General features: G+C 33.7%; 1 protein-coding gene across 1 annotated transcript in view; it reads left to right on the top strand.

Moving 5' to 3' along the window:
* Positions 1–715: 715 nt before the first annotated feature.
* LOC143047358 (uncharacterized) overlaps positions 716–22,113 on the top strand; it is an 86,228-nt gene continuing 64,830 nt past the window's right edge. Inside the window, exons 1-4 of the mRNA XM_076220388.1 lie at positions 716–814; positions 12,290–12,370; positions 13,464–13,586; positions 15,304–15,375. Of these exons, the coding sequence (XP_076076503.1) occupies positions 805–814; positions 12,290–12,370; positions 13,464–13,586; positions 15,304–15,375 (286 nt within the window). The 5' untranslated portion in view covers positions 716–804. The remainder of the gene's footprint in view (positions 815–12,289; positions 12,371–13,463; positions 13,587–15,303; positions 15,376–22,113) is intronic.

Below are 22,113 nucleotides of genomic sequence, written 5' to 3'. Positions count from 1 at the left end.
TATCACTAAGGAATGTAATAAAAATTGTCAAAAAGAACATTAATTATGCCTGGTGAACATGGTGAAAATTGTTAGTGTTTTGTATATTTGTTTTCAGTCTGATGATTTTGTGCAGAGTTATGGTTTTTGGACTAATAAATTTCATGTAATTAATCAATTTTGCAATGCAATACTCTCAGAATGCTTGTGTAAGGTTGAGTTTTCCTGGTCAAGTCAGTTTCTCACATACTTAATTTTGGTATATATTCAATGATTGTAAAGGCATGAAAGGGGGAATATCTGTACAGCAGGGTTCATCTAAAACAGTGGCGGATCCAGAAATTTTCATAAATGCGGGCCCACTGAGGGGGCCAGCTCCGGTCATGCTTCAGTGATTCTCTATATAATCAACCAAATTTTTCCCAGAAAAAGGGGGGCCAAGACCCCCTGGGCCCCCCTCTTAATCAGCCTCTGTGAGAGACATTTCAGTATGTACACTCTCATTTATCTTTATTATTTTAATGGAATAAGCTGTTTAGCATGTTGATTGATTTGGTTTACTAGGTTACCATGTAAGTATTATTGTTCAAATATATAAAGGACACAAAGATACAATTCATTTTATTCAGTTTATTTCAAGTTTAGAATAGAATGTATTTATTTTTATAAAATTTGCAATTCTAATAACAGTGTTATAATATGGCAATCCAACTCATTATATTCATGATATTCTACAGGAGATTCCAGACCAAACACTATACCTGAAAGGCTAAGAAATCTCTTTAACTGTTTTAGTGGTTATCTGAAATTATCTGAAGTTGAGCTATGAACTCAGGTATGTAACATGTGTAACATTTATATTTTATTAATCATTTTTGAAGTAGCATTTCATGTGCAAATTTATATGAATGTACATGTATATACATTCATGCATTTAACTGTCTTCAGTGACAGCTTTAAACACTAAATGTCTGCATTCACCTCCAAAGCTAACCAAACCTTTAAACACACTTTTTCAGAAGGGATATACAGTAGTCATGGTAGTTATGAAACTGTTGTTAAGTCATTAAAGATGGAAAATTTAGTATTAATATTGATTCACTCATAAGGTCTTTGCATTGGAAAAAAACACATTTATTCTAAGACTAGTTGTTTGCATGATACTGGTTATGTTTTTCTCACACAATTTTTGATGGTATAATACTAAACCCCTAATATGTGTAACAGGAGGTATTGTGCTTGTCTATCATATGATGGAAACATAACCTTTCTTTCAATTTATATTGAAGTCTGGAGCTGGCATGTCAGTTACTGCTACAGTGCTTGTAGTCCTTTGTTAATTCATACCAAGGGTGTAGCTAGAAAGAAATGATGTGCAAGCAACTACTAAAAAAATTTTGGACCCTTTTATACAGCAATTATTTTTCTTTCGGTTTTTGGTCATAGGACGGTTAAAAGAGGAGCTATATGTAGATAGGACTTATAAAAAATTTATGAATGTAAAACTATTAGATAAATCTTTTGAATTGAGTAATACATAAACAACACATGTGGGTCATTTTCAAAAAATGTTGAATTTTGAAATTGAAAAAATTATTAAAAGTTACTTATTCAAACAACCCTCTACACAAGCAAATCAAAACAAACTATTATAACACTGTTATTAGAATTGCAAGATCTATCTACCCTGAAATTTTCAGATGAATCTTAAAACCAGTTGTTGGGTTGCTGCCCCTGAATTGGCAATTTTAAGGAAATTTTGCCGTTATATGGTTATTATCTTGAATATTATTATAGATAGAGATAAACTGTAAACCGCAATAATGTTCAGCAAAGTAAGATCTACAAATAAGTCAACATGACCGAAATGGTCAGTTGACCCATATAGGAGTTATTGTCCTTTATAGTCGATTTTTAACCATTTTTCGTAAATCTTAGTAATCTTTTACAAAAATCTTCTTCTCTGAAACTACTGGGCCAAATTTATCCAAACTTGGCCACAATTATCTTTTGGGTATCTAGTTTTAAAAATGTGTCCGATGATCCGGCCAACCAACCAAGATGGCCGCCACGGCTAAAAATAGAACATAGGGGTAAATTGCAGTTTTTGGCTTATAACTTAAAAACCAAAGCATTAAGAGCAAATCTGACAATTGGTAAAATTGTTTATCAGGGTAAGATCTATCTACCCTGAAATTTTAAGATGAATCTGACAACCTGTTGTTGGGTTGCTGCCCCTGAATTGGTAATTTTAAGGAAATTTTACTGTTTTTGGTTATTATCTTGAAAATTATTATAGATAGAAATAAATTGTAAGCAGCAATAATGTTCAGCAAAGTAAGATTTACAAATAAGTCAACATGACCGAAATGGTTAGTTGACCCATATAGGAGTTATTGCCCTTTATAGTCACTTTTTAACCATTTTTCGTAAATCTTGGTTATCTTTTACAAAAATCTTCTCCTCTGAAACTACTGGGCCAAATTTATCCAAACTTGGCCACAATTATCTTTTGGGTATCTAGTTTAAAAAATGTGTCCGATGACCCGGCCAACCAACCAAGATGGCCGCCACGGCTAAAAATAGAACATAGGGGTAAAATGCAGTTTTTGGCTTATAACTTAAAAACCAAAACATTTAGAGCAAATCTGACAATTGGTAAAATTGTTTATCAGGTCAAGATCTATCTACCCTGAAATTTTCAGATGAATCTGACAACCTGTTGTTGGGTTGCTGCCCCTGAATTGGTAATTTTAAGGAAATTTTACTGTTTTTGGTTATTATCTTGAAAATTATTATAGATAGAAATAAACTGTAAACAGCAATAATGTTCAGCAAAGTAAGATTTACAAATAAGTCAACATGACCGAAATGGTCAGTTGACCCATATAGGAGTTATTGCCCTTTATAGTCAATTTTTAACCATTTTTCGTAAATCTTAGTAATCTTTTACAAAAATCTTCTCCTCTGAAACTACTGGGCCAAATTTATCCAAACTTGGCCACAATTATCTTTAGGGTATCTAGTTTAAAAAATGTGTCCGATGACCCAGCCATCCAACCAATATGGCTGCCATGGCTAAAAATAGAACATAGGGGTAAAATGCAGTTTTTGGCTTATAACTCAAAAACAAAAGCATTTAGAGCAAATCTGACGATTGGCAAAATTGTTTATCAGGTCAAGATCTATCTACCCTGAAATTTTCAGATAAATAGGACAACCCATTGTTGGGTTCTTGCTCCTGAATTGGTAATATTAAGGAAATTTACTGTTTTTGGTTGTTATCTTGAAAATTATTATAAATAGAAATAAACTGTAAACAACAATAATGTTCAGCAAAGTAAGATTTACAAATAAGTCAACATGATCGAAATGGTCAGTTGACCTCTTTAGGAGTTATTGCCCTTTCTAGTCAATTTTTAACCATTTTTAGCTCACCTGGCCCAAAGGGCCAAGTGAGCTATTCCCATCACTTTGCGTCCGGCGTCCGTCGTCCGTCGTCGTCCGTCGTCGTTAACTTTTACAAAAATCTTCTCCTCTGAAACTACTGGGCCAAATCAAACCAAACTTGGCCACAATCATCATTGGGGTATCTAGTTTAAAAAATGTGTGGCGTGACCCGGTCAACCAACCAAGATGGCCGCCACGGCTAAAAATAGAACATAGGGGTAAAATGCAGTTTTTGGCTTATAACTCAAAAACCAAAGCATTTAGAGCAAATCTGACATGGGGTAAAAATGTTTATCAGGTCAAGATCTATCTGCCCTGAAATTTTTAGATGAATCGGTCAATCGGTTGTTGGGTTGCTGCCCCTGAATTGGTAATTTTGAGGAAATTTTGCTGTTTTTGGTTATTATCTTGAATATTATTATAGATAGAGATAAACTGTAAACAGCAATAATGTTCAGCAAAGTAAGATCTACAAATAAGTCGACATGACCAAAATGGTCAGTTGACCCGTTTAGGAGTTATTGCCCTTTATAGTCAATTTTTAACCATTTTTCGTTAATTAAAGTAGTCTTTTACAAAAATCTTCTCCTCTGAAACTACTGGGCCAAATTAATCCAAACTTGGCTACAATCATCTTTGGGGTATCTAGTTTAAAAAATGTGTGGCGTGACTTGGTCAACCAACCAAGATGGCCGCCACGGCTAAAAATAGAACAAAGGGGTAAAATGCAGTTTTTGGCTTATAACTCAAAAACCAAAGCATTTTGAGGAAATCTGACATGGAATAAAAATGTTTATCAGGTCAAGATCTATCTGCCCTGAAATTTTCAGATGAATCGGTCAATCGGTTGTTGGGTTGCTGCCCCTCAATTGGTAATTTTGAGGAAATTTTGCTGTTTTTGGTTATTATCTTGAATATTATTATAGATAGAGATAAACTGTTAACAGCAATAATGTTCAGCAAAGTAAGATCTACAAATAAGTCAACATGACCAAAATGGTCAGTTGACCCCTTTAGGAGTTATTGCCCTTTATAGTCAATCTTTAACCATTTTTCATAAATCTAAGTAATCTTTTACAAAATCTCCACTGAAACTACTAGGCCACAATCATCTTTGGGGTATCTAGTTTGAAAAATGTGTCCGATGACCTGGCTATTCAACCAAGATGGCCGCCACGGCTAAAAATAGAACATAGGGGTAAAATGCAGTTTTTGGCTTATAACTATGAAACCAAAGCATCTAGAGCAAATCTGACAAGAAGTTAAATTGTTAATCAAGTCAATATCTATCTGCCCTGAATTTTTCAGATGAATTGGACAACTGGTTGTTGGGTTGCTGCCCTCCAATTGGTAATTTTTAAAGAAATTTTGCGGTTTTTGGTTATCTTGAATACTATTATAGATAGCGATAAACTGTAAACAGCAATAATGTTCAGCAAAGTAAGATCTACAAATAAGTCAACATGACCTAAATGGTCAATTGACCCCTTAAGGAGTTATTGCCCTTTATAGTCAATTTTTAACAATTTTCATTAATTTGGTAAATTTATGTAAATTTTTACCAAATATAGTTCTCTGTTACTAATGGGCAAAGTTCATTATAGATATAATTGTAAGAAGCAAAATCGTTCAGTAAAGTAAGAACTTCAAACACATCACCATCACCAAAATACAATTTTGTCATGAATTCATTTGTGTCCTTTGTTTAATATGCACATAGACCAAGGTGAGCGACACAGGCTCTTTAGAGCCTCTAGTTCGTATATCTTAGTAATCTTTTACAAAAATCTTCTCCTCTGAAACTCCAGGGCCAAATTAATCCAAACTTATGCACAATCATCTTTGGGGTATTTAGTTTAAAAAATGTGTCTGATGACCTGGCCATCCAACCAAGATGGCCGCCATGGCTAAAAATAGAACATAGGGGACCCGGGTAAAATGCAGTTTTTGGCTTATATCTCAAAAACCAAAGCGTTAAGAGAAAATCTGACCTGGGGGTTAAATTGTTTATCAGGTCAAGATCTATCTACCCTGAAATTTTCAGATGAATCTGACAACCTGTTGTTGGGTTGCTGCCCCTGAATTGGTAATTTTAAGGAAATTTTGCTGTTTTTGGTTATTATCTTGAAAATTATTATAGATAGAAATAAACTGTAAACAGCAATAATGTTCAGCAAAGTAAGATTTACAAATAAGTCAACATGATCGAAATGGTCAGTTGACCTCTTTAGGAGTTATTGCCCTTTCTAGTCAATTTTTAACCATTTTTCGTATATCTTAGTTATCTTTTACAAAAATCTTCTCCTCTGAAACTCCAGGGCCAAATTAATCCAAACTTATGCACAATCATCTTTGGGGTATCTAGTTTAAAAAATGTGTCCGATGACCTGGCCATCCAACCAAGATGGCCGCCATGGCTAAAAATAGAACATATGGGTAAAATGCAGTTTTTGGCTTATATCTCAAAAACCAAAGCGTTAAGAGAAAATCTGACCGAGTTAAATTGTTTATCAGGTCAAGATATAACTGCCCTGAAATTTTCAGATAAATTGGACAACCCGTTGTTGGGTTCCTGCCCCTGAATTGGTAATTTTAAGGAAATTTTACTGTTTTTGGTTATTATCTTGAAAATTATTATAGATAGAAATAAACTGTAAACAGCAATAATGTTCAGCAAAGTAAGATTTACAAATAAGTCAACATGACCGAAATGGTCAGTTGACCCATATAGGAGTTATTGTCCTTTATAGTCAATTTTTAACCATTTTTCGTAAATCTTAGTAATCTTTTACAAAAATCTTCTCCTCTGAAACTACTTGGCCAAATTTATCCAAACTTGGCCACAATTATCTTTGGGGTATCTTGTTTAAGATATGTGTTCTATGACCTGGCCATCCAACCAAGATGGCCGCCATGGCTAAAAATAGAACATAGGGGTAAAATGCAGTTTTTGGCTTATAACTCAAAAACAAAAGCATTTAGAGCAAATCTGACGATTGGCAAAATTGTTTATCAGGTCAAGATCTATCTACCCTGAAATTTTCAGATAAATAGGACAACCCATTGTTGGGTTCTTGCTCCTGAATTGGTAATATTAAGGAAATTTACTGTTTTTGGTTGTTATCTTGAAAATTATTATAAATAGAAATAAACTGTAAACAACAATAATGTTCAGCAAAGTAAGATTTACAAATAAGTCAACATGATCGAAATGGTCAGTTGACCTCTTTAGGAGTTATTGCCCTTTCTAGTCAATTTTTAACCATTTTTAGCTCACCTGGCCCAAAGGGCCAAGTGAGCTATTCCCATCACTTTGCGTCCGGCGTCCGTCGTCCGTCGTCGTCCGTCGTCGTTAACTTTTACAAAAATCTTCTCCTCTGAAACTACTGGGCCAAATCAAACCAAACTTGGCCACAATCATCATTGGGGTATCTAGTTTAAAAAATGTGTGGCGTGACCCGGTCAACCAACCAAGATGGCCGCCACGGCTAAAAATAGAACATAGGGGTAAAATGCAGTTTTTGGCTTATAACTCAAAAACCAAAGCATTTAGAGCAAATCTGACATGGGGTAAAAATGTTTATCAGGTCAAGATCTATCTGCCCTGAAATTTTTAGATGAATCGGTCAATCGGTTGTTGGGTTGCTGCCCCTGAATTGGTAATTTTGAGGAAATTTTGCTGTTTTTGGTTATTATCTTGAATATTATTATAGATAGAGATAAACTGTAAACAGCAATAATGTTCAGCAAAGTAAGATCTACAAATAAGTCGACATGACCAAAATGGTCAGTTGACCCGTTTAGGAGTTATTGCCCTTTATAGTCAATTTTTAACCATTTTTCGTTAATTAAAGTAGTCTTTTACAAAAATCTTCTCCTCTGAAACTACTGGGCCAAATTAATCCAAACTTGGCTACAATCATCTTTGGGGTATCTAGTTTAAAAAATGTGTGGCGTGACTTGGTCAACCAACCAAGATGGCCGCCACGGCTAAAAATAGAACAAAGGGGTAAAATGCAGTTTTTGGCTTATAACTCAAAAACCAAAGCATTTTGAGGAAATCTGACATGGAATAAAAATGTTTATCAGGTCAAGATCTATCTGCCCTGAAATTTTCAGATGAATCGGTCAATCGGTTGTTGGGTTGCTGCCCCTCAATTGGTAATTTTGAGGAAATTTTGCTGTTTTTGGTTATTATCTTGAATATTATTATAGATAGAGATAAACTGTTAACAGCAATAATGTTCAGCAAAGTAAGATCTACAAATAAGTCAACATGACCAAAATGGTCAGTTGACCCCTTTAGGAGTTATTGCCCTTTATAGTCAATCTTTAACCATTTTTCATAAATCTAAGTAATCTTTTACAAAATCTCCACTGAAACTACTAGGCCACAATCATCTTTGGGGTATCTAGTTTGAAAAATGTGTCCGATGACCTGGCTATTCAACCAAGATGGCCGCCACGGCTAAAAATAGAACATAGGGGTAAAATGCAGTTTTTGGCTTATAACTATGAAACCAAAGCATCTAGAGCAAATCTGACAAGAAGTTAAATTGTTAATCAAGTCAATATCTATCTGCCCTGAATTTTTCAGATGAATTGGACAACTGGTTGTTGGGTTGCTGCCCTCCAATTGGTAATTTTTAAAGAAATTTTGCGGTTTTTGGTTATCTTGAATACTATTATAGATAGCGATAAACTGTAAACAGCAATAATGTTCAGCAAAGTAAGATCTACAAATAAGTCAACATGACCTAAATGGTCAATTGACCCCTTAAGGAGTTATTGCCCTTTATAGTCAATTTTTAACAATTTTCATTAATTTGGTAAATTTATGTAAATTTTTACCAAATATAGTTCTCTGTTACTAATGGGCAAAGTTCATTATAGATATAATTGTAAGAAGCAAAATCGTTCAGTAAAGTAAGAACTTCAAACACATCACCATCACCAAAATACAATTTTGTCATGAATTCATTTGTGTCCTTTGTTTAATATGCACATAGACCAAGGTGAGCGACACAGGCTCTTTAGAGCCTCTAGTTCGTATATCTTAGTAATCTTTTACAAAAATCTTCTCCTCTGAAACTCCAGGGCCAAATTAATCCAAACTTATGCACAATCATCTTTGGGGTATTTAGTTTAAAAAATGTGTCTGATGACCTGGCCATCCAACCAAGATGGCCACCATGGCTAAAAATAGAACATAGGGGACCCGGGTAAAATGCAGTTTTTGGCTTATATCTCAAAAACCAAAGCGTTAAGAGAAAATCTGACCTGGGGGTTAAATTGTTTATCAGGTCAAGATCTATCTACCCTGAAATTTTCAGATGAATCTGACAACCTGTTGTTGGGTTGCTGCCCCTGAATTGGTAATTTTAAGGAAATTTTGCTGTTTTTGGTTATTATCTTGAAAATTATTATAGATAGAAATAAACTGTAAACAGCAATAATGTTCAGCAAAGTAAGATTTACAAATAAGTCAACATGATCGAAATGGTCAGTTGACCTCTTTAGGAGTTATTGCCCTTTCTAGTCAATTTTTAACCATTTTTCGTATATCTTAGTTATCTTTTACAAAAATCTTCTCCTCTGAAACTCCAGGGCCAAATTAATCCAAACTTATGCACAATCATCTTTGGGGTATCTAGTTTAAAAAATGTGTCCGATGACCTGGCCATCCAACCAAGATGGCCGCCATGGCTAAAAATAGAACATATGGGTAAAATGCAGTTTTTGGCTTATATCTCAAAAACCAAAGCGTTAAGAGAAAATCTGACCGAGTTAAATTGTTTATCAGGTCAAGATATAACTGCCCTGAAATTTTCAGATAAATTGGACAACCCGTTGTTGGGTTCCTGCCCCTGAATTGGTAATTTTAAGGAAATTTTACTGTTTTTGGTTATTATCTTGAAAATTATTATAGATAGAAATAAACTGTAAACAGCAATAATGTTCAGCAAAGTAAGATTTACAAATAAGTCAACATGACCGAAATGGTCAGTTGACCCATATAGGAGTTATTGTCCTTTATAGTCAATTTTTAACCATTTTTCGTAAATCTTAGTAATCTTTTACAAAAATCTTCTCCTCTGAAACTACTGGGCCAAATTTATCCAAACTTGGCCACAATTATCTTTGGGGTATCTTGTTTAAGATATGTGTTCTATGACCTGGCCATCCAACCAAGATGGCCGCCATGGCTAAAAATAGAACATAGGGGTAAAATGCAGTTTTTGGCTTATAACTCAAAAACCAAAGCATTTAGAGCAAATCTGACCGAGTTAAATTGTTTATCAGGTCAAGATATAACTGCCCTGAAATTTTCAGATAAATTGGACAACCCGTTGTTGGGTTCCTGCCCCTGAATTGGTAATTTTAAGGAAATTTTACTGTTTTTGGTTATTATCTTGAAAATTATTATAGATAGAAATAAACTGTAAACAGCAATAATGTTCAGCAAAGTAAGATTTACAAATAAGTCAACATGACCGAAATGGTCAGTTGACCCATATAGGAGTTATTGTCCTTTATAGTCAATTTTTAACCATTTTTCGTAAATCTTAGTAATCTTTTACAAAAATCTTCTCCTCTGAAACTACTGGGCCAAATTTATCCAAACTTGGCCACAATTATCTTTGGGGTATCTTGTTTAAGATATGTGTTCTATGACCTGGCCATCCAACCAAGATGGCCGCCATGGCTAAAAATAGAACATAGGGGTAAAATGCAGTTTTTGGCTTATAACTCAAAAACCAAAGCATTTAGAGCAAATCTGACATTTATCAGGTCAAAATCTATCTGCCCCAAAATTTTCAGATGAATCGGTCAACCCGTTGTTGGGTTGCTGCCCCTGAATTGGTAATTTTAAGGAAATTTTGCTGTTTTTGGTTATTGTCTTGAATATTATTATAGATAGAGATAAACTGTAAACAGCAATAATGTTCTGCAAAGTAAGATTTACAAATAAGTCAACATGACCGAAATGTTCAATTGACCCCCTAAGGAGTTATTGTCCTTTATTGTCAATTTTCAACAATTTTTATAAAATTTGTAAATTTTTACTAACATTTTCCACTGAAACTACTGGGCCAAGTTCTATATAGATAGAGATAATTGTAAGCAGCAAGGATGTTCAGTAAAGTAAGATGTACAAACACATCACCATCACCAAAATACAATTTTGTCATGAATCCATCTGCTTCCTTTGTTTAATAGTCACATAGACCAAGGTGAGCGACACAGGCTCTTTAGAGCCTCTAGTTTTAAAATGACCCACATATGTGATACAGAATTTACTCAAAACTGTCCAAAATCTGCTCTTCGGGTCTAGGCAGAAACAAACTTCTCTTTTACTTTGTCAATATTCACACTGAAATCCTGATGAATATGCAGTAATGCTAGTAACTGTCGTTGTTCATTGTTGATCGTACATTTGTTTTCAACATACGTAGTACACTGATAGATCTCCATGGCAGCACTCGCAAGATGTTATAAAACAGCGTACGTGTTCGGCATCGAGCGACCTCCCAATCGAATTTGTCAAAATTACATGCAAGGTCAGTTTCTTATACATGTCTCAGACAATGTTGAGATCTGTTCGTTTGTTATATTTCCTACAATTACATGATGCAGCAGATACAGCGCAAATAATCGATTTCCTGATAATACCAGTACTAGATGCGACTCCACTCTCCAGTTTCCAGTTACCGTTATCATGTGGTCTATGAACGCAACAAATAATGAGACTTTCCAATACTTTTTTTGGCGTGTTTGCAGGGTGATTGGCTCCGTTAGTCTGTCGACCACATCGCCTCAGAGTGTTCATATTTTTAACGATATTAAAGGGTTCTGATAATTCTAATTTCGATAGGTACATCTCATTCCAAACTGATGAACCTTACACTGAAAAATGTGCTCCATAACTACATGTCTTAGACTGAGTATTACAAATTCAAATCTTGCAAAATAAAAAAAAAGATACAAGTTCCTGTCCGATTTTGTCATAATCTCCAATAAAACTTTTATTTTGAAACCAAATGCTGTTATTTAATGATATTTCATCAATTAAAAATGAGAGAAGATAGGTGTTTCCTTTAACATTCAATTTATATATTTTTTTTTGGTCATTTTTATTTTTTGCATGCCGAATCGATGTGCACGCAACTGCCTGTAAGCGTATAGGAAGCTACGCGCCTGCATACATCATTGTCATTAAGCTTAGGTCTTTTGTTTTGACATCAGACTCAGACTTCTTTTTAACTGAGTTTAACGGTGTGCATTGATGTGGGTTTGTTTAATCTACTACATCATGTTCATTGGCTAGATATAAAGGGGGAGGGTTGAGATCTCACCAAACATGTTTAACCCCGTCACATTTGTGTGTCTGTCCCAAGTCAGAAGCCTCTGGTCTTTGTAAGTCTTGTATTATTATTGATTTTAGGTCATTTATATATTTTGGAGTTTAATATGAAGTCCATTTTCTCTGAACTAGTACACTTTTTTGTTTAGGGAACAGCTGAAGTCTACCTCCAGATGCAGGATTTTCTTGCTGTGTTGCCGTTGCCAATGGGGCATGAAATTTTACCCCTGTCCATTTGAACGTACATTGTACGTGTGTACATCCCAAAATTTAATTTGAATCAACTAAAGGTTATGAAACTGATACACAATGACATTTTGGTTAGCGTCACTTTTGCCCTTCTTGAGTTATGTCCAGACTCCCTTTATAACTTTATCATGTTTATAATTTCAAGAGGGGGCATCATTTGCACTGTCCTATGGATACATTCCCCATTTATTTAATCTCATGTCGCGTAATACAACACATTTAAATCACATGTATAAATCATTTTAGGAAATGTAGTACTGCCTGATTCAAGTGGAAGCGTCAATCCAGCTGATATTGATGCAGGAAGGGAGTTATTAGATCATTTATGTGAGTAAAATGTATATTCTACCACTGCATTGAGTGAAATACGATATTTATCCACTGAAGACAGTAGTATTTTCAAATATATGAATAATGCATAGAAATTTTTGTAATTTCATGGTTGTAGCATTCAATATAATGTGTACAGAAAAAATTATCAGCAATATATTAAGTTGAACAGAAAGAGATTTTATCATGAATTCTATTCAAGTCCACAATGTAGAAAAGTGTCCATTGGTGAAGATGTACATTGACCTAGATGAGCAACACAGGCTCTTAGATAACCTATAGTTTTTGTTTTACCTTTCTTGACAGAGTCAAAACGTGAGACTTTGGTATAATTTTTCCAACGGCATTGGTAGCATCAACTTAAAATCAGTATTTTATTACTGTAAATTCAGAATTAATTGTGTTCATGTAATTATTATTGCGATATTGAGAAAAATCCTGTTTTAATTCATATAATATTTTACTTATAAAAGGACTTAGTTTTTCTGTCAGGAAACATTGCATTCACTCTGTGGATAAAGTTTTTGAAATTCTAATAACTTTCTTAAACTATTCTGGGTTTGTACCAAACTTGGACAGCCGCTTATTTGTGATCCAAGAAAGTATCCAGAAGTAAATTTTGAAAAAAATAAAATTCCATTTTTCCCATATTTTACTTATTATTATTTCTTCCAGTTAACATATATTACATACAGTCTGCTGTTAAAGATTTTAAAACATTTGTTAGATTCATAAACTGTCCAGGATTTTTACCAAATTTGGACAAAATCTTCATACAATCAAAAGATGATATCTAGCATGTCAAGAGGAATAATTTTATTGTTTTTTTTCCTCATTTTTTTTTGGGCCTGCGATTAAAAGCAAAAGTAGGTGAGACACTGGGTCTGCAGAACCATTACAATTTGTTTATTTCATTTGTCCTTACTATGACAAATCTTGATTAATAAAAAGTTGAAACCTTGAGAATAAATCTTGATTTGATTACAAAAAATCATGCTAGTTATAATTTACTGAAATACAATTTAGAAAGAATGCATACCACTTCTTTAACAATGATTTATTAGTTACTAAATATAACAATTTTTTTCAGTGGTAGATCGGAATCTCCAGATGACTGATCAAAACGTAGAGATGATGAAAAGATTGATGCAAACTAGATTCACCGATGAAAGTCTTATATTTTTACTCCATAAGATACAGGAAATACAGCTGGGTACATAATCTTTATTTTATTTTATTTTTTAGAAAAATGCAATGTACAGTACAGATAAAGCATAATAATTGCCATACTTTATAATCCATATATATATATTGTCAGTCTCATACTAGGTCATTAGGGTTGTCAGCAAGTATTTAATATTCAAGTATCTCTGATAGTATATATTAGTACCAAATAACAAAAACCTACACTTTAATCTTCAGATTTCTGTTAAGAGATCGTCAGAATCCTTCTTATAATCAATCGATTTGGAAAATTGAAATCGGATAAAACTGGGTTTTCTGAAGGGGTATGCATCCCTTCGGTGCCTTACACTTGAACTTGCAACAATAGTGCAGACCCGCAGCCATATAACTACAGATCCTAATTATATCCCATGCAACGAAGTTGCGGAGTAAGATCTACAAACACATCACCATCACAATAACACAATTTTGTCATGAATCCATCTGTGTCCTTTGTTTAATATACACATAGACCAAGGTGAGCGACACAGGTTCTTTAGAGCCTCTAGTTTTAGTCCAATACCTATGACTAAAACATTTGGATCCCATCAATTTATAGTGCCAGCACGTCCTTATTTTATTCAAAATATTGAATTGTATACAAACTGACTCATAACAAAATTATTTGTCTGCATCAACCAAAACTGACCATATTTGCACTATATCATGCAAATCTATATAGCTGCATACTAAATCAGTTATATTTTTAGGTCAGGAGGGATGGTATAATATAAATGACAGTACTATTAGAAAACAATGACCACAAAACTTTGTTTGCATCAATTTATAGTGCCAGCATGTCCTTGTTTTATTCAAAATTGAATCATAAACAATTTGGAATAGCGCTGACTGACTGGTATAACAAAATTATTTGTCCGCACCAACCAAAACTCACCATATTTGCCCTTTATTATGTAAATCTGAATAGCGGCATAGTGAATCAGTTATATTTTTATCAGGATACAAATGACAGCAATATTTGAACACAGTTAACTTTCAATTGCACGTTAAAATACACTTGTGAAATCTTGTGTAAACGCCTGTTTACTTTTAAGTGCACATAAAGATAAAGTTGTGAAATATGAAGTAAAATATAAAAAAGAAGATGTAGTATGATTGCGAAATATTAAAGTTAAATAAAGAAATATGTGCACACAGCGTTAACTTGCATTTACTCTAAGTAATGCTTGGTCTGCCACCCAACTGTACCCCAGGTTCCTTTAAAGCAAATAATGTTTGTCTACAGGATTGTTAGTTACAATGTTTCAAAACAAACTTCCCCTGGAATATTTGACAAGATAATATTTCGTAATAAAAACAAACTAGTCTGCAACCGAGTAGATAAATGATTAATTGTGTTTGTTTGTTTGATGAAACTTAAAAAGGTAATGATTCAATAACTACAATAAAATATAACAAAATATATATATATATATATCATATACTGTAAATTCAGAAATTATTTAGATGTTTTTATTATTGCCAAAAAAGCAACAGGGTTATAATCTCAATAATTAAAACTTGCATTTTGAATTTTTTTCTAAGTGTTGAACAAAATTTGTCTCTGTATCGCAAAATATTAAAATCACATTTTAGTCTAAAATGACTATATTGCAACATAAATGCACACACTAATTTCTAAATTTACAGTAATTTACTTTGAGAATGTTTTTGAAATATGTTTGATAATCTGATTTTTTTTCCAGATCCTACCTTACAACAGTATTGGAAATTCATACATGATTATGAAGGTATAAAATACTTAAAGAAATCTATTGGTAAGGGACTACAAAAAAGAAATATAGTTGTATTATATACGATATCAAGAAGAAACCCAGAAAGATAGGTTGATTGAAAATATAAGAGGCTAGTCAAAGGAAAAAAAATCCCCAAAAAACAACTATTTACCAAAACCTTTCTCATCACTTGGCGTCCGTCTTCGTCATCCGTCATCATCGTTAACTTTTTACATTTTGAACTTCTTTAGAGAACCACTGAATGGAATGAAACTAAACATGGCATGAATGTTCCTTATGAGGTGCTGACCAACTGTTGTTACTTTGTAGCCGATCCATCATTCAAGATGGCCGCCAGCAGGGGACTTAGTTTAACATAGGACCTTATGGGAAATGCATACAAATGACTTCTTTTAGAGAACCACTGAATGGAATGAAACCAAACATGGCATGAATGTTCCTTATGAGGTGGTAACCAAGTTTTATTACTTTGTAGCCGATCCATCATCCAAGATGGCCGCCAGCTGGGGGCTTAGTTTAACATAGGACCCTATGGGAAATGCATACAAATGACTTTTAGAGAACCACTAAATGGAAAGAAACCAAACATAGTATGAATATTCCCTATGAGGTGATGACCAAGTGTTGTTACTTTGTAGCCGATCCATCATCAAAGATGGGCGCCAGTGGGGGGCTTAGTTTAACATAGGACCCAATGGGAAATACATACAAATGTCTTCTTTTAGAGAACAACTGAATGGAATGAAACCAAACATAGCATGAATGTTCCTTATGAGGTGCTGACCAATTGTTGTTACTGTGTAGCCGATCTGTCATCCCAGATGGCCGCCAGCAGGGGACTTAGTTTAACATAGGACTCTATGGGAAATTCATACAAATGACTTCTTTTAGAGAACAACTGAATGGAATGAAACCAAACATAGCATGAATGTTCCTTATGAGGTGATGACCAAGTTTTGTTACTGGCCACAGACCACAATTAATTCCTCTATCAGTTCTTTATAACCTTTTGCATCATTAAAAAAATTGCACCATGCACTTTTGTCCAATTTTTTGTGTGTGTAATGTATAGTCCTAGTCCAAATATATATCCAAAATTAAGAAAGATTGACGCAAGCACTTTTACAAATTTAGCCAATACACATCCATACCCCTATTGACAAGTCAAGAGATGTTCCGAAAACTGTAAATATTACCTTTTTGCACTTGGCCTAATCACTCATTCCAAATCAAAATCAGTTAAAATACAACATCCAAAAATTTATTTCACCTCTCTTCTTTCATTTCCACCAAAAAAAAATCTAAGAAATGAGTTAGGAAGGGAAAGAAAAAAAATTAAGGAGTTGTTGCCTTTTTAAAAAATGCTTATTAGCACACCTAGGTCCAAAGGCCATGTGAACCTTTCTACATCACTTAGCGTTAATCATCTGTTGTTTACCTTCTTTTGTTGTTGTTAACTGCAACAAAAATCATCTCCTGAAAGGACTGAGCCAAATTTAACCAAACTTTGCCACAATGATCATTAAGGTAACTGGTTTTGAAAATTTGTTCTAAGACAGTGCTACTTGCCAATCAGTATGGCCAACATGGCTACATATAGAAATAGAACATATCTAGGTGAAATGCAAGTTTTGCCTTTTGTCTTGAAAACACCTATGAATAGAGAAAATCTTGAATGTTACAGAAATGTTTAGAAAGTTTAGATCTACCTATTGTACATTTACATGGAAACTACCAGATGACTTAATTTAGGAGTTATTGCCTTAAATTACAAAATTTATCATTTAATTTTCATTTTTGCCTATTTCCTGAAACCTTTAGGAGATGGTGAGACTGCAGAAATGATCATCATGGCTAAAAAAAAAATTATGACTTCATATTAGAGTTATTGCCCTTTGATTAAGATCTTTAACAAATTTTTGGCCTATCTCTAAAAAACTATTACAGATAAAGAAATATTAAGATCATTAATGATCCTCAAGAGAAGATCTGAAATCGTCAGTCATCTACTTATTGGAATTCTTGCTCTTTTATGCCAGATTTTACCAAAATTTGCATGTTTGCATGTTATCTTTAAACTATTTAAGTTAGATTAATAATTTAAAAATGCAATAATGATCAGCCATACAAGATCTACCTTATTGCATAATTGAAATTTTGCAGTAGTCATTGGTAGACTCTTTTTGATTACCCTTTATAAATTTCAATTTTGTTTTACCCTTTTGTGTGCTTTGGGCAAAATTTATGCAAGATAGATAAAAATGATAACAGAATAAATGGTAAGCAGTACAAGATCACCAAAAAAGAGGTTATTGTCATTTATTTGTTTTTAGTCAACAATGTTGGAGAATGGTACTTGTTAAAGATTAACACAGATAGTTGAGTGAAGCAGGCTAGTTAGAGCCTTTAGTTTTTACTTCTAATGCAGACTTGATGTTTACCATAATTGTTTCTGAAATGACCTGGTCTGCTAACGTATCAAGTGAATAATGTGAGTTCCTTTCAGCCTGTTGTTTTGGCTTGACCAAGATAAATACTTTCAATGTTCAAGAAAGTAAATGGCTAAGGTACTGATAATTGTAGGGACTTCTTTATGAAACCATAATAAAGGTTAAACATCAAGTTCAAGGTCACCTCTGTTAAACTGGAAGTTGCTGATTTAAAAAATCACTTAGATATGATTCAGAAGTTTATGTTCTAACACAGGGCAGGGGTGGATCCAAAATTTGTCATAAAGGGGGTGGGGGGTCACTTACTGCCTAAGAGTGGCCCACTCCAGACATGCTTCAGGGATATAATATATAATAATTCAATTTTTCCCCCTGGCCCCCTAAAAAACTAAATCCGCCTCTGCATTGCTCTGCAGGGTAATGGTTATTGAGCTCACCTGGCCTGAAGGGCCAAGTGAGCTTTTCCCATCACTTTGCGTCCAGCGTCCGGCGTCGTCCAGTGTCTTCCTGCGTCCGTCGTCGTTAACTTTTACAAAAATCTTCTTCTCTGAAACTACTAGGCCAAATTTAATCAAACTTGGCCACAATCATCATTGGGGTATCTAGTTTAAAATATGTGTCTGGTGACCCGGCCAACCAACCAAGATGGCCACCATGGCTAAAAATAGAACATAGGGGTAAAATGCAGTTTTTGGCTTATAACTCAAAAACCAAAGCATTTAGAGCAAATCTGACATGGGGTAAAATTGTTTATCAGGTCAAGATCTATATGCCCAGAAATTTTCAGATGAATCGGACAACCCGTTGATGGGTGCTGCCCCTGAATTGGTAATTTTATGGAAATTTTGCTGTTTTTGGTTATTATCTTGAATATTATTATAGATAGAGATAAACTGTAAACAGCAATAATGTTCAGCAAAGTAAGATTTACAAATAAGTCAACATGACCGAAATGATCAGTTGACCCCTTAAGGAGTTATAATCCTGGTACCTTTGATAACTATTGCCCTTTATAGTCAATTTTTAACCATTTTTCGTAAATCTTAGTAATCTTTTACAAAAATCTTCTCCTCAGAAACTACTGGGCTAAATTAATCCAAACTTGGCCACAATCATCTTTGGGGTATGTAGTTTAAAAAATGTGTCCAGTGACCTGGCCATCCAACCAAGATGGCCGCCACGGCTAAATATAGAACATAGGGGTAAAATGCAGTTTTTGGCTTATAACTCAAAAATCAAAGCATTTAGAGCAAATCTGATGGAGTGAAATTGTTTATCATGTCAAGATCTATCTGCCCTGAAATTGTCAGATGGATCCGACAACCGGTTGTTGGGTTGCTGCCCCTAAATTGGTAATTTTAAGGAAATTTTGACATTTTTTGTTATTATCTTGAATATTATTATAGATAGAGATAAACTGTAAACAGCAATAATGTACAGCAAAGTAAGACCTAAAAATAAGTCAAAATGACCAAAATGGTCAGTTGACCCCTAAGGAGTTATTGTCCTTTATAGTCAATTTTTATACGACCGCAAAATTTGAAAAATTTTTCGTCGTATATTGCTATCACGTTGGCGTCATCATCGTCGTCGTCGTCGTCGTCCAAATACTTTTAGTTTTCGCACTCTAACTTTAGTAAAAGTGAATAGAAATCTATGAAATTTTAACACAAGGTTTATGACCACAAAAGGAAGATTGGGATTGATTTTGGGAGTTTTAGTCCCAACATTTTAGGAATTAGGGGCCAAAAAGGGCCCAAATAAGCATTTTCTTGGTTTTCGCACTATAACTTTAGTTTAAGTAAATAGAAATCTATGAAATTTTGACATAAGGTTTATGACCACAAAAGAAAGGTTGGGATTGATTTTGGGAGTTTTGGTTCCAACAGTTTAGGAATTAGGGGCCAAAAAAGGGCCCAAATAAGCATTATTCTTGGTTTTCGCACAATAACTTTAGTTTAAGTAAATAGAAATCAATGAAATTTAAACACAATGTTTATGACCACAAAAGGAAGGTTGGTATTGATTTTGGGAGTTAAGGTCCCAACAGTTTAGGAATTAGGGGCCAAAAAGGGACCCAAATAAGCATTTTTTTTGGTTTTCGCACCATAACTTTAGTATAAGTAAATAGAAATCTATGAAATTTAAACACAAGGTTTATGACCATAAAAGGAAGGTTGGTATTGATTTTGGGAGTTTTGGTCCCAACAGTTTAGGAATAAAGGGCCCAAAGGGTCCAGATTTAAACTTTGTTTGATTTTATCAAAAATTGAATAATTGGGGTTCTTTGATATGCCGAATCTAACTGTGTATGTAGATTCTTAATTTTTGGTCCCGTTTTCAAATTGGTCTACATTAAGGTCCAAAGGGTCCAAAATAAAACTTAGTTTGATTTTAACAAAAATTGAATCCTTGGGGTTCTTTGATATGCTGAATCTAAAAATGTACTTAGATTTTTTATTATTGGCCCAGTTTTCAAGTTGGTCCAAATCGGGGTCCAAAATTAAACTTTGTTTGATTTCATCAAAAATTGAATAATTGGGGTTCTTTGATATGCCAAATCTAACTGTGTATGTAGATTCTTAATTTTTGGTCCCGTTTTCAAATTGGTTTACATTAACGTCCAAAGGGTCCAAAATTAAACTAAGTTTGATTTTAACAAAAATTAAATTCTTGGGCTTATTTGATATGCTTTATTTAAATATGTACTTTGATTTTTGATTATGGGCCCAGTTTTCAAGTTGGTCCAAATCAGGATTCCATATCAAGTATTGTGCAATAGCAAGAAATTTTCAATTGCACAGTATTGCACAATAGCAAGAAATATCTAATTGCACAATATTGTGCAATAGCAATTAATTTTCAATTGGAGTTATCTTTCTTTGTATAGAATAGTAGTTGATAATATATGTTGGAAATTTACCAGACATGACTATGATGTCATTTTCTATTTTTATTTGCCAATAACTTTATGTAAATAACTTCATTGGAAATTTGCCAATATAAAATGTTGCTGATGAAGCTTTTTTTCCTTATCTTATCTAAAATGTTTTTAGATAATGTATGTTGGACATTTGCCAGACATGACTATGATGTCATTTTCTATTTTTATTTGCCAATAACTTTATGTAAATAACTTCATTGGAAATTTGCCAATATAAAATGTTGCTGATGAAGTTTTTTTTATTGTTTTATACAATAAACAATGTATATTCACTTTTACTACCAACCAATCTTTACCATTCAGTGATAACAAGCACTTTATTTTACATTTTAATATCTTATGATGTATTTAAAAGAGTAGTTATTGTTGCAAACTCCATTAGAAATTTGAATTGATATCAGTTTTGGAAAAAGGGAAACGGGGATGTGAAAAAAGGGGGGGGGGGTTTAAATTTTTCTCATTTCAGATTTCATAAATAAAAAGAAAATTTCTTCAAACATTTTTTTGAGAGGATTAATATTCAACAGCATAGTGAATTGCTCAAAGGCAAAAAAAAAACCTTTTAAGTTCATTAGACCACATTCATTCTGTGTCAGAAACCTATGCTGTGTCAACTATTTAATTTTAGATTTAAAAAGTTTGAAGAAATCTTTAATTGATTTGTAACATCTTGACATTTGTTTTGTGTAAAAAAAAAACATATAATGTCAAAAATTTGATCACAATCCAAATTCAGAGCTGTATCACGCTTGAATGTTTTGTCCATACTTGCCCCAACTGTTCAGGGTTCGACCTCTGCGGTCGTATAAAGCTGCGCCCTGCGGAGCACCTGGTTAACAATTTTCATAAAATTTGTAAATTTTTACTAACATTTTCCACTGAAACTACTGGGCCAAGATCATTATAGATAGAGATAATTGTAAGCAGCAAGAATGTTCAGTAAAGTAAGATGTACAAACACATCACCATCACCAAAACACAATTTTGTCATGAATCCATCTGCTTCCTTTGTTTAATATTCACATATACCAAGGTGAGCGACACAGGCTCTTTAGAGCCTCTAGTTTTATGAAAAGGCATATCTTAGTTTAAGTTTGTCCAAGTATCTTCGTATCTAAAGTTCAGGAAGAGAATTTGGCAATGTTTTGTTGACATGTCCGTAGTCACCAAATATTTCGGAAAAAGTTCATTCTATTAAAAAAGATTCAGCAGCTCAACAGTGATACCTTGTTATGGGTGTGTGTTTTTGCAGATCTGTTATTATAACAGTTGCATTGTACTTCCTCTTTGCTGATGCTTTAAATTAACAGTGGGAGTATGGTTAGCACAACCACCTGTGCATTGCTGATGCCTCCCAAATGTAAA

The sequence above is a fragment of the Mytilus galloprovincialis genome, chromosome 10 (assembly GCF_965363235.1).
Source record: "Mytilus galloprovincialis chromosome 10, xbMytGall1.hap1.1, whole genome shotgun sequence".
NCBI lineage: Eukaryota > Metazoa > Mollusca > Bivalvia > Mytilida > Mytilidae > Mytilus > Mytilus galloprovincialis.
The sequence above is the reverse complement of the archived record's forward strand: the minus strand, read 5'-3'. Positions and strand labels throughout refer to the sequence as shown.